The sequence below is a fragment of the Condylura cristata genome, unplaced genomic scaffold (assembly GCF_000260355.1).
Source record: "Condylura cristata isolate star-nosed mole 26May11 unplaced genomic scaffold, ConCri1.0 scaffold00017, whole genome shotgun sequence".
In the NCBI taxonomy this organism is placed as follows: Eukaryota; Metazoa; Chordata; class Mammalia; order Eulipotyphla; family Talpidae; genus Condylura; species Condylura cristata.
The window spans coordinates 21,853,036-21,865,672 of record NW_004567118.1 but is presented as its reverse complement, the minus strand read 5'-3'; the positions used below and the strand labels follow the sequence as shown (position 1 = coordinate 21,865,672).

At 58.9% G+C, this 12,637-nt stretch overlaps 1 protein-coding gene across 2 annotated transcripts; it reads left to right on the top strand.

Moving 5' to 3' along the window:
* Positions 1 to 1,421: 1,421 nt before the first annotated feature.
* Positions 1,422 to 12,446, top strand: FLII (flightless I actin binding protein). 2 transcript variants are annotated; one of them, XM_004684536.2, is made up of 29 exons: positions 1,422 to 1,550; positions 1,787 to 1,858; positions 2,886 to 2,966; positions 3,268 to 3,353; positions 3,480 to 3,641; positions 3,879 to 3,982; positions 4,337 to 4,512; positions 4,598 to 4,755; positions 4,961 to 5,045; positions 5,931 to 6,078; positions 6,241 to 6,377; positions 6,532 to 6,744; positions 6,960 to 7,139; positions 7,756 to 7,838; positions 7,943 to 8,017; positions 8,547 to 8,630; positions 8,717 to 8,888; positions 9,395 to 9,499; positions 9,584 to 9,775; positions 10,018 to 10,206; positions 10,331 to 10,470; positions 10,551 to 10,791; positions 10,874 to 11,028; positions 11,117 to 11,177; positions 11,256 to 11,384; positions 11,467 to 11,573; positions 11,666 to 11,771; positions 11,891 to 11,956; positions 12,039 to 12,446. In XM_004684536.2, exons 1-29 carry the CDS (start codon positions 1,470 to 1,472, stop codon positions 12,171 to 12,173), a joined length of 3,723 nt encoding a protein of 1,240 aa, XP_004684593.1. In that variant the 5' UTR covers positions 1,422 to 1,469; the 3' UTR covers positions 12,174 to 12,446. The 2 variants fall into 2 exon arrangements, with proteins under 2 accessions (XP_004684593.1, XP_012581795.1); XM_012726341.1 differs by having other exon boundaries at positions 1,438 to 1,550; positions 6,244 to 6,377.
* Positions 12,447 to 12,637: the final 191 nt, after the last annotated feature.

The following is a 12,637-nucleotide window of genomic DNA, read 5'->3' as shown; positions in this document are numbered from 1 at the left end:
CTGCCCGTGCCGGCCCCGGCGCTAGGGCCGGGCAGGCCGGCCTGGGCACTTGGGCCCCGGGTGAAGCTAGGCAGTGGGCGGGAGCCCCCATCCCAGTTCCCAGCCTGGGGTCAGGTTGGAGAGGCCCGCGGGGCAGCGAGCCCCTGCCTCGGACGCCCTGGCCCACCTTCCCCTCCCTCTGAGGTCACACACCCTGGCGAGGCCCTGACTCACCGTCTCCCTGCCGGCCGCCGGGGCGGGTCTGAAGCACATTCGCCGCTGCCCGGCCCTGCCACTCCCACCCCCATCCTATGTGGTCTTGGGCAAGTCACTTCCCCTTCCCCAGCCCTGGTTTTCTTATCTGGTGAACAGGCTTAAAAGTAGCCCTCTGGGAGGCATGGGCCGGTTGGTGTGGGCTGGCCGGCGGCTGCTCCAGGCCCTGGGGCCTGTTTTCTGACCAGCTGCTGGCTGGTAGACCAGCCCATGCTTCCAAAGTCCTTAGGGGCTGAGGCAGCTGTAGAGACTCAAGGGTGAAGTGGGCCGTACCCAGAGAGGAGGCCGGTGGGGAGCAGAGGGGAGAGATGGCCGAGATGGCCAAACCCTGGCCTTGATACAGGAGACCCAACCTGGACCTGCAAGGGGGTCAGGTGGGGGGACCCAGGTTTTGGCTGAAGTCGGGTGGAGCCGGAGCTAAGGAGCAGGCAAGCTCTTCTACATTTACCCACATGGGCACACACCTTTCCTTTCACTCCTCTGCCAGCAGCCATCCTCACTGTCCACACCTGGGGACTCAGAGTCCTCCCTGGACTGGAAGACTCTGAGTCACCACTCAGGAATGTGACTGCAGGGGGAAGGGGACGTTCCCAAGGGCACTGAAGGCCCATGCTGCCGGCCCCAGGCCCCCTGCCATGGGCTGGGCCACTGAGGAGGGCATTCAAATAGGGGAATAAATGAATGAATGGACAACACTGCCTGGCCTGTGTGAGGAGTGAGGGTCTTGCGGGTGGGGTTTGGACTTAGCACAATGGCTGTGTGGTGGTGGCAGCTGGGGGCACAGGCAGGGCCTTGGAGGAGACGGAGGTGGGGTCTGCTTGGCAGGGCCTGGAATGCTAAGCAAAGGCATTTTGAGCTGCACTGACACAAGCTGAGCACTGGGGTGTCACTTATGGCAGGTCATTTCTGTCCTGGCCCCTCGGGAGCTTAGAATTCAGCAGGGAGGCAGCTCTTAGGCCCGCAGTCGTCCTTGTAACTAGATGGCCTTCGCACCCCTTTTGTCGTGACTGGTCTTATAGTGTATGTATTTTATGGGTAAGGAAATCGAGGCATTGAGTGGGGAAATGACTTGTCCAGAGTCACACAGGCAGTGGATGTGGCTCTCTTGCTCCCCAAAGGTGTCCAGGTGGGGGCCACAAAGCAGGGGTGCCCCATCCCAGACCAACCTCACCACTTCTTACTTCCAGGGGGGCTACTTCCCAGAGAATGTCAAGGCCATGACCAGTCTGCGATGGTTGAAGTTGAACCGCACTGGCCTCTGCTACCTGCCAGAGGAGTTGGCAGCCCTGCAGAAGCTGGTAAGGAGCGTTCTGAGCGTCAGCTGGGCCAGAGCCTGCTGCTGGAAGGGAGTGAGCATCTTGCCCAGGAAGTGTGCAAGGAAGGCAGGGTCTGTGCGGGAGGGAGGCTGAAGAGGTCAGCTTGGCCTGTGTGGCCAAGGGCCCTTCCAGGTGCTGCCGAGTCACGGCAGGTGGGGACTTGGTAGACACCTCACCCACCCTGCTGACCCTCTCCTCCTGCATCTTGCCTGGCCCAGGAGCACTTGTCTGTGAGCCACAACAACCTGACCACACTCCATGGGGAGCTGTCCAGCTTGCCATCGCTGCGGGTGAGTGCTGCCGGAAGCTTGGGGGTGGGCGGAGAATCCAGCCAGGGGCATGAGCTCAGGCTGGGCCAGCACATGTGCCTATCACCCGTGACAGACTCACACGTTCCAGGAGGGAGAGGGTGCAGTAATACCTGTGTGAAGTAATCCATGGGGAGAAAGATAAGAAATGCCACCCACTTTGCACAGTAACTATGATAATAAAGTGATGCCAAATATTCAAGACTGGTTCATACAGTGCTGAGCTCCAACAGGTACATAGATGGGGTCACTTGACCACAGCTGCAGCTCATTTGCCCATGGGCCTAGAGCCAGGCAGTGGCAGAGCTGGTGTGGTCTGGCCAGGGAGAGGAAGTGGTCAGGGTGGTTCTCTCGCCTTTCTGCTCTCCATGCACCCCTGACATCCCCAAACACCGGTCCCCATCCAGACCCTCAGGTTGTAGGGTGACAGAAGTCCAAGGCTGCAGCCCCGAGACGTTGAGGCCCCAGCCTCTGGAGACAGGCTGCCTGAGTTCTGGCCACTTCCTGCTGGCGTGACCATCCACTTCCTAGGGAGGGTTCACAGGCAGCCACTGGGCAGCAGTGCTGTGGGTCCACACAGACATCGGGGTTGGAGGCAGGTTGGTAGCAGCCTTATTGTCACTTGCAATCAAGGCACCATTCTCTGGCCTGTCCTTTGTCCCCTCGAACTTTCTGGATATCTATAGCACGAGGTTTCAGTTCTAAAGGCAGAGAGAACAGACTTGCTCTCAGTCTACACTGGTTTCCCTCTCTTCCTAACCCAGAGCTATACCCCTGTCTTGCCATTTGGAATTAGGAAGAAGAGGGATTGTTTGATCAGAAAATGTTTCCTGAGGGCCCTGTGCTGAGCCCTGGGCCACATTTGAGCTGGCCCTTGAGGTCTGAATAGAAGCTCATCAGGCGGAGGCACTGTGAGCAGAGGCCGTGGTGGGAGGCTGCTCAGGCCCCTGGGCTTCCTGAAGCTGTGTTCCCCCGTCCTCTGAGTGACAGACCCATGGTTTACCCCCAGGCCATCGTGGCTCGAGCCAACAGCCTGAAGAATTCTGGAGTCCCTGATGACATCTTCAAGCTGGATGACCTCTCGGTCTTGGTCAGTGGTTACCTACTCACCCGGCCCCTATGCTGGAACCATCATTCCGTGTCCCCTCCCTGCTGTGGCCCCTGGAGATGGCCTCACTTTACAGATGGAAAAGCTGAGGCTCAGGCTGGCCAAGCCTTCCTCAGGGTCACACATGGAGTCAGATCCCTTGCCCCCCAGGGTTCCAGCAGTCTCCCTTTGGCCCAGAACCCCTCTCATCTCTTCTCCCCTCGGTGCCCTAATTGATCCCCCAGCTTGACAGAGGCTGGCGGAGGGGGCCCACCACCCCGGACCTCTTTCTCCTCCTGCCTAGGACTTGAGTTATAACCAGCTGACAGAGTGCCCCCGGGAACTGGAGAATGCCAAGAACATGCTGGTGCTGAACCTCGGCCACAACAGGTGTCTGTCCTGCTGGGGCAGGGGTGGGGGCTGGGGCAAGGTGAAAAGGGCCTGGTGGGGCCTGGCTGTGGCTTATAGCGCCAGCTAGGCGATCCTGACTGCCCGGCCCCTCCCTCCTGCCTGCAGCATCGAGACCATCCCCAACCAGCTCTTCATCAACCTTACCGACCTGCTGTACCTGGACCTCAGTGAGAACCGCCTGGAGAGCCTGCCCCCGCAGATGCGCCGTCTGGTGCACCTGCAGACGCTGGTGCTCAATGGGAACCCACTGTTGCATGCACAGCTTCGGTCAGCGCCCTGTGATCTCACCTGATCTCACCTACGGGAATCTGACCCGGCCCTCACTCCCCGGGAACCTGGCCCTTCCTGCCCCGGGCCTGTGTACCTCGCTTGTCCTGCACCCCAACACCCCATCCTTCCTACGTGTCATGTCCCATCCACGCTGCTCACAGCTGCCCTTGGCCTTTCCCCTTCAGGCCCTCCTGATCCCTTGCTCTAGGCCTGACCACCCATGTCTCTCTGCAGACAGCTGCCAGCTCTGATGTCGCTGCAGACCCTGCACCTGAGGAACACCCAGCGCACCCAGAGCAACCTCCCCACCAGCCTGGAGGGCCTCAGCAACCTTGCAGGTTGGCATGAGTAATTCCGACTGCAGGCTCTGGCCTCCTCAGGTTCCTCTTACAGAGAAAGGGGTTGAACCACTTCTCTGATCTCCTTCCAGAGGGAAGAAGACAGGGCTCTTATGGTTGTCTTTGTCATTAATTATCACTACTAACAGTACTGAGTTAGTTGCCCTCACATATGTCTAGACGTACTCAGCGTGAGCGTTTCTCAGAAAGAGAAACAGAAAGACTGAGGCTTAGAGAAAGGTTAAGTCACTTAAGACACAGAGCCTGAAATGGTGGAGTGGGGTTCACAGCAGGCTGGCTGCCCCCAGAGCCAGCTGCGTGGGCCCTGACTGATGCACCCCACCTGAACCCCAGATGTGGATCTGTCCTGCAATGACCTGACACGGGTGCCGGAATGCCTGTACACCCTCCCCAGCCTGCGTCGCCTCAGCCTCAGCAGCAACCAGATCACAGAGCTGTCGCTGTGCATTGACCAGTGGGTGCACTTGGAGACCTTGAACCTGTCCCGCAACCAGCTCACCTCCCTTCCTGTGCGTCCGGGTCTGGAGGGGCGGGAAGGACCACTAGACTACCCTGGCTCCCACCCTGACTCCTGTCCACCCATCTCCCCTCTAGTCAGCCATTTGTAAGCTGACCAAGCTGAAGAAGCTGTACCTGAACTCCAACAAGCTGGACTTTGATGGGCTGCCCTCGGGCATCGGCAAGCTGGCCAGCCTGGAGGAGTTCATGGCTGCCAACAACAACCTGGAGCTGATCCCCGAAAGCCTCTGCAGGTGCTGGGCCAGATGTAGTCAAAGGGGTCCTCAACATAGAAACCCGGAATTACAGACAGATGGTCCTGTGGGGAGACTGTGCCTATCCCCGGCCTTCACGCCTTCCACTGCTCCTGCGCTGGCCTGGCTGCTCAGTCCTCTGGCCGCCTGCCTCACTCTAGTGCACCCACACCCCCAGCCTGATGCCTTGGCTCTATCCTCACAGGTGCACAAAGCTGAGAAAACTCGTCCTGAACAAGAACCGCCTGGTCACCCTCCCGGAGGCCATCCACTTCCTGACAGAGATCCAGGTGAGGGCAGGCCTGTGGTGCCAGAGCCCTGGGGGAGGCCCAGTGGCAGGGCAGAGTGCAGGCAGATGCTCAGAAAAGACTGAGCAAAGCAGTGTGCACCCACACCTTGGAGAGGTGAGCCACGTGGCTGTGACCACGTCACGGTTGCTGCACCATGTAAGACACACAGCCAGGGCCCTCCCTAGTGGCACAACGGGTTGAGGTGCAGCAGTATGAAGCTGTCAAAGCCACTGCAGCATAGGTTCAATCCCCAGCCAAGGGGTGACCCACATGGCTCAGCAGACCTCTCCTATCTCATCTGCTGTTCTCAGCAGTGGGTTTTATTTTTTTTAATTATTAAAAAAAATTTTATTTATGCTTACAGAACTGGGGTACAGACCAGAGGCGTGGTAGGTGAGAGGATTCACCAGAGACAGAGTGGGGAGCAAAACAGGCAGATCTACTGAAATATACTACTGAGGGGAGCAGCGGGTAGGTCAGGAGGGGTCTTCTGCGCCATGTGACAGGTCACCTCCCTGGCTGGGGATTGAACTTGTGCTGCAGTGGCTTCTGAGAGCTTCATAGTGCAGAGCTTCAACCCACTGCACCACCAGGAAGGGCCCAGCAGTGTATTTTAGTGCATCTACCTGTTTTGCTCTTTGTCTCTGGTGAATCCTCTCACCACCCCTGCACCTCTGGCCTGTACCCCAGTTCTGTGTGCACAAATAAATAAATCTTAAAAAAAAAAAACAAAAAAAAAACCACAACTAGCTGTGAGGAGGGACAACCCCAGCACAGGGAGAACTTTCCTCTCAGCCGTGGTGGCTGCAGTAATAAGAAACTGGGTTTGGAGTGGCTAGGAGGTGGGACTCCAGCTCAGCAACTGTTCCACTCACCCCTGAGCAGATCCTGGACGTGCGGGAGAACCCCAACCTGGTCATGCCTCCCAAGCCTGCTGACCGCACTGCTGAGTGGTACAACATCGACTTCTCACTGCAGAACCAGCTGCGTCTGGCGGGGGCCTCCCCTGCCACGGTGGCTGCAGCAGCAGCTGGTGAGCTGGGGCAGGTCTGATCTGGGAGTTGGGGGTTCCCCCCGAACCTCACCTTTAAGGTGGGGCACAGCTCTCTGGACTCCAGAGGGTGGGGTTGGCCCCTGGTTGGTGACCTGCACCCCAGGGGCTCAGCCAGGGTTCAGCTTTCATGTCTTCTGTAAGCAGGAAGTGGGCCCAAGGACCCCCTGGCTCGAAAAATGCGACTCCGGCGGCGGAAGGACTCAGCCCAGGATGACCAGGCCAAGCAGGTGCTGAAAGGCATGTCAGACGTGGCCCAGGAGAAGAACAAAAAGCAGGAAGTAAGTTGGGCTAGGAGAGACTAGGTGCCCTGGGTGCGACCCAAGACTGACCTGAGTCAAGAGGGAACAGGGACTCGGGCAAGGAGCCCGTGCAAAGGCCCTGAGGTGGGCAGCAAGTGACTGCAGCCAAGCTGTCCGTTGTGATGTGACCTAGGAGAGTGCCGAGGCCCACGCCCCCGGGGGCAAAGGGCGGCGCTGGGACCAGGGCCTGGAGAAGCCGCGCCTCGACTACTCCGAGTTCTTCACGGAGGACGTGGGCCAGCTGCCCGGCCTGACCATCTGGCAAATCGAGAACTTTGTGCCGGTGCTGATAGAAGAAGCCCTCCATGGCAAGTTCTATGAGGCTGACTGCTACATTGTCCTCAAGGTGAGGGTGGGGCTTGTGACCCCCTCTACTTACAGGGTTCGGAACCCCGTTCCGGTGTGTCCACTGAGGTGAGATGGGAGGGTGACGCAAAGGAGGCCAGGGTGGGGTGACCCAAGCTGAGCATGGCAGTACCACCCCTCCTGGGACCTCTCGGGTGAGCTGGGAATTCGGGGCGCCCAGGTGGGGGGCTGATGGGACCGGTGCCCTGGCCCCAGACCTTTCTGGACGACAGCGGCTCTCTGAACTGGGAGATCTACTACTGGATCGGCGGGGAGGCCACGCTCGACAAGAAGGCCTGCTCTGCCATCCACGCCGTCAACCTGCGCAACTACCTGGGTGCCGAGTGCCGCACAGTGCGGGAGGAGATGGGTGACGAGAGCGAGGAGTTCCTGCAGGTGCCAGTCTGACAGAGGGTTGTGGGTGGCACGGGCCGGGGCCCTGGGCATGGGCAAGGTGGGGGGCAGTCAGGAATAATGAGTGAGGTGAGGGGAGGCTGGGGTGAGGTGGGAGCTGCAACCTGTAGTGACTGGGGGGCGGGGCTGGGAGCTGAGCACCAGAGAGGTGCCCAGATTCACCCCTTCACAACCCTGCTGCCTCCCACAGCCTGCATGGCACACACCTTCACGCGTGCACAACCTCAGGCTCCAGCCTGAGTTTATGCTTACAGACACATCTTACATCTTAAAGATTTATGTGTTTAAGAACTGGGGTACAGGCCAGAGGTGGGGGGGTGAGGGGTGAGAGGGTTCACCAGAGACAGAGTGGGGAGCAGAACAGGCAGATCGACGAAGTACACTGCTGAGGGGAGCAGCGGGCGGGTCAGGAGAGGTCTGCCGCGCCATGTGGGTCAGCTCCCACAGCCGCAGTGGCTGTGGACAGCTTCATAGTGCTGCACTTTAACTCCTTAAGCTACCTGGGAGGCCCAGATCTTATGTAGCACCTGGCATACCTGTACTCAGTGGCATTTGGGGGTGGGGGGCAGCGGTCTGATGAAGGATCATACATTCGCAGGTGTTTGACAACGACATCTCCTACATCGAGGGTGGAACAGCCAGTGGCTTCTACACCGTGGAGGACACACACTACATCACCAGGTGAGGAGTGTGCAAGTGGGCGACGCGGATCTGGACTCCAGTGGGAAGGGGGGTGTCCACGGTGGACTTGGTGCTCATGCCAGGCACACTTGCCCCTGCCCCAGGATGTATCGCGTGTACGGGAAAAAGAACATCAAACTGGAGCCCGTGCCTCTCAAGGGGGCTTCCCTGGACCCAAGGTGAGTGCCTGTGACACAGGTGGGGTGCTTGACCCTGATCCTCCTCACCCGTAGGGGGAAGGTTTGGACTCCAGAGGAAGAGCCTTTCAGCAACCCTTTTCTTTCTTTGTAAAAAAATATTTATTTTCTTTATGTATGCAAGAACTGGGGTACAGGCCAGAGGTGCAGGGGTGAGGATTCACCAGAGACAGAACAGGTGGATTGGCTGAAACACTGCTGAGGGGAGCAGTGGGCGAGGCAGGAGAGGTCTGCTGTGCCTTATGGGTCAGCTCCCTGGCCGGGATGGAACTCAAGCAGCATTGGCTGTGGCCAGCTTCACAGTGCTGTGTCTTAACCTCTTGTGCCACCAGGAGGCCCCCAGCAACCCTTTTATCTCCTGTCACACACAGCTTGTTGGGGGCAGGGTGGCAGGAACCTCTGAGGCCCAGAAGGAGGCCTAAAACCCTGTAAAGGGGGACTTGGGGGCAGGGTTAAGGGTATGGGGCAATGATTGTCTGTGACCATCACAGCACCTCCTGCTCCTGCCCAGGTTCGTTTTCCTACTGGACCGAGGGCTGGACATCTACGTGTGGCGGGGCAGCCATGCCACGCTGAGTAGCACCACCAAGGCCAGGTACGAGGACCAGCCCTGCTCAGATGCGCGGGATGTTCTGAACAAAGGGAACGGGTCTCACTGAGGGTTCTGTACTCCACCCTCAGGCTCTTTGCAGAGAAAATTAATAAGAACGAGCGGAAAGGGAAGGCGGAGATTGTGCTGCTAGTGCAAGGCCAGGAACCCCCAGAGTTCTGGGAACCCCTGGGGGGACAGCCTTCTGAGATCAAGAAGCATGTCCCTGATGACTTCTGGCCACCCCAGCCCAAGCTGTATAAGGTGAGCCAAGGTATTGGGGTGACTGTGCACCACTGCTGGCTGTAAGCGCCACCTGGACTTCAGTGGGGAGAGGGAGCCACCTGCTGGACAGGGGAGAACCTGGGGCAAGTTCTGGAGCCAGGCTCTGGGAGGGGCCGTGACTTGAGCAGCACCTTCCGGGAAGGAGGGGCTGAAGAGGGGGCTGAGGAGCGCCTGGGTGCCTGAGAAGGTGGCCTTAATTCTGTAGGTGATAGAAAGCCACGGGGATGTTATGAGCAGGAAAAGCAAGTAAGAGAATTAGAAACAATGGTAAGAACCTGGTGAGGGCAGGCAGAGTTTAAAAGCCTTTCTACTGATTGAATTATCCCCAGCACAACTGCGGGGAGAGAGGAGGCAGCGATCCAGAGAGACAGTGGGCCTGGGCGCATAGCCACAGGCCAGAGGCCAGACAACAAGTCAGGGGCTGTTTTGAGTGGGACTCACAGCCCCGGACGCCTTTCCCGTTAGACCCACCTCTTCACCTGCAGGTGGGTCTGGGCCTGGGCTACCTGGAGCTACCACAGATCAACTACAAGCTATCCGTGGAGCATAAGATACGGCCCAAGGTGGAACTGATGCCTGGGATGCGGCTGGTGAGACACAGGGAGGCGGGCTCGGGCCAGGTACCCTCCCCAGGGTAGGGCACCCGCACTGACCTCCAGCCTCTGGCCCCACAGCTGCAGAGCCTGCTGGATACGCGCTGCGTGTACATTCTGGACTGTTGGTCCGACGTGTTTATTTGGCTGGGCCGCAAATCCCCACGCCTGGTGCGGGCAGCGGCGCTCAAGCTGGGCCAGGAGCTGTGTGGGATGCTGCACCGCCCGCGCCATGCCACTGTCAGCCGCAGCCTCGAGGGCACCGAGGCACAGGTATGCGATGTGGCCCTGCTCGTGAGGCCGCCTCACCCAGGCCCTGTGGAACATTCCTGCCCTGAGCCCTCCATGAGTCACCACTCTACTTCCCAGGCCCCACCCCTGGGCAACTGGCTCCTCCCAGAGTTGCCAAGCCACGCCCCTTCCCCACCCACTCGCCCCTTTCCTGGACCTCCTCAGCCTCCAACCTTACTTATGCCCTAACCCCACTCCAGCACGTGTTTTACCCACTTCGGCAGGTGTTCAAGGCCAAGTTCAAGAACTGGGATGATGTCTTGACAGTGGACTACACGCGCAATGCAGAGGCCGTGTTGCAGGGCCCGGGACTCGCTGGGAAAGTGAAGCGCGATGCTGAGAAGAAAGATCAGATGAAGGCCGACCTCACTGCGCTCTTCCTGCCGCGGCAGCCGCCCATGGCGCTGGCCGAGGTGGGGCAGGGGTCTCGAGCTGTGTGTGGGAGGATGCACCGGGTTCTGGGAGAAGAGCTGTGTGCCTGGGGTCTTGGGGGGGCCCCTGCCTGGTGAGGAGGACCAGTCTGCTGGTTGCCTGCAGGCTGAGCAGTTGATGGAGGAGTGGAACGAGGACCTGGACGGCATGGAGGGCTTCGTGCTAGAGGGCAAGAAGTTCGCGCGGCTGCCAGAGGAGGAATTTGGCCACTTCTACACGCAGGACTGCTACGTCTTCCTGTGCAGGTGCTGGCACAGGGCACCGCGCTTCTGGCCCTGCCGAGTGCTGGGGGCCCAGTGCTGCTCACCTCCCTCTGACCCCACAGGTACTGGGTTCCTGTGGAGTATGAAGATGAGCAGGATAAGAAGGAAGATAAGGAGAAGGGAGGTGCTGAGGGCAAAGAAGGCGAGGAGGCAGCGGCCGAGGCGGAGGAGAAGCAGCCTGAGGAAGACTTCCAGTGCACCGTGTACTTCTGGCAGGGCCGCGAGGCCTCCAACATGGGGTGGCTCACCTTCACCTTCAGCCTGCAGAAGAAATTCGAGAGCCTCTTCCCCGGCAAGTTAGAGGTGTGCCTTCATATTTCGGGGAGGCAAGGCCTGCTAGCAGGGTGGGATCCAGGGAGCTGTGCCTCACATGCCATGCCCCCAGGTGGTACGTATGACACAGCAGCAAGAGAACCCCAAGTTCCTGTCCCATTTCAAAAGAAAGTTCATCATCCACCGGGGCAAGAGGAAGACAGCCCAGGGCGCCCTGCAGCCCAGCCTGTACCAGATTCGCACCAACGGCAGTGCCCTCTGCACCAGGTACCTGGCTGGCGGAGGGGCTGTGCTGGGTGGGGGGGTCAGTGAGCCACCCTGACTCCTTGCTGACATGACCCCTCCCACCCCCAAGGTGCATCCAGATCAACACCGACTCCGGCCTCCTCAACTCTGAGTTTTGTTTCATCCTCAAGGTGGGTTTGCGGTGTGGCCAGCACCTTGGGTCACGGTTGTAGGCTGGGCCTGACCTGAACCTGCTGCACATTCCCCAGGTTCCCTTTGAGAGCGAGGACAACCAGGGCATTGTCTACGCATGGGTGGGCCGGGCGTCAGACCCTGATGAGGCCAAGCTGGCAGAAGATATCCTGAATACCATGTTTGAAACCTCCTACAGCAAGCAGGTGCCTGGGGTGGGCGGCCAGTAGACGGGTGAGCCAGGCAGATGTGGGGAGGGGGCTGGGCACATGACTCTTCCTCCCACAGGTCATCAACGAGGGCGAGGAGCCTGAGAACTTCTTCTGGGTGGGCATCGGAGCCCAGAAGCCTTACGATGATGATGCAGAATACATGAAGCACACTCGACTTTTCCGGTGAGCCAGGCCCTTGGGCTTCCCCAGCCTCCTCTTCAGTCTGGCCACTGCCACTTCTGACCCTCAGCTGCTCCCTGACCTTTGACTCCTAGGTGCTCCAACGAGAAGGGCTACTTTGCAGTGACTGAGAAATGCTCAGATTTTTGCCAAGATGATCTGGCAGATGATGACATCATGTTGTTAGACAATGGTCAAGAGGTAAGCTGTTGCTGACCCCGCTCATCCAGGGAGCCTGTCCACTTGTGTTATGGAATCCTGAGGCCAGAAGAGGGGTATTCTTGAGTCACCTGTGAGACCATATCCCATTATCTCCCCAGGTGTACATGTGGGTGGGGACACAGACAAGCCAGGTGGAGATCAAACTGAGTCTGAAGGCCTGCCAGGTGAGTGGTGGGAGCTGTGGTGGGAGCTGAGGCGGGGCTCAGTGGACTGGGAGGGGCCTGGGGCTCACCCTTGTCCTCACAGGTCTACATCCAGCACATGCGATCCAAAGAACACGAGCGGGCCCGTCGCTTGCGCCTGGTCCGCAAGGGCAACGAGCAGCACGCCTTCACTCGCTGCTTCCACGCCTGGAGCACCTTCCGCCAGGCCCTGGCTTAGGGCACCCGCCGTCCACCTGCAGTGCCCCCATCACAGCCCAGCTCTGGGGGAAGGGCCTCCGTCCCTCCACCGCGCCAGTAGAGACTGCGCACAGGTGGCAGCTCTGCGCCAGCCACCCCCAGGCCACGTTCCAGCAGCACAGCTCAAACAGCACCAGTGGGGGTAGCCCTGACCCATGCCTGATGCCCTCAGGGACTGGGAAGTGGGACGCCCTTTCCTGCCTGGGGTAAAGCAGATGTGACTGACCTGTATGAGATATTAAATGCTTTTATTTTCAATATTAAAAATCAGTATTTTTAATATTAAAACTGCTAATTTTAGCAAAATGACAAAAAAAAAACCCCAAGGTACAATCTACAGGGAAACCCATCCTGACCATCCCCCATACACACGCACATTTTTCACTCACACACACACATAGACTGAACTTGGCAGGGTTCCCGGTTTCTCTCACAAGAGCACAC

Bases quoted from the DNA above. Each gene is read 5' to 3' on its own strand.
- FLII (XM_004684536.2), top strand. From the start codon at position 1,470: ATGACCAGTCTGCGATGGTTGAAGTTGAACCGCACTGGCCTCTGCTAC. The intron at 2,967-3,267 runs GTCAGTGGTTAC...CCTCCTGCCTAG, and splicing joins TGGATGACCTCTCGGTCTTG to GACTTGAGTTATAACCAGCT. The intron at 3,642-3,878 runs GTCAGCGCCCTG...GTCTCTCTGCAG, and splicing joins CTGTTGCATGCACAGCTTCG to ACAGCTGCCAGCTCTGATGT.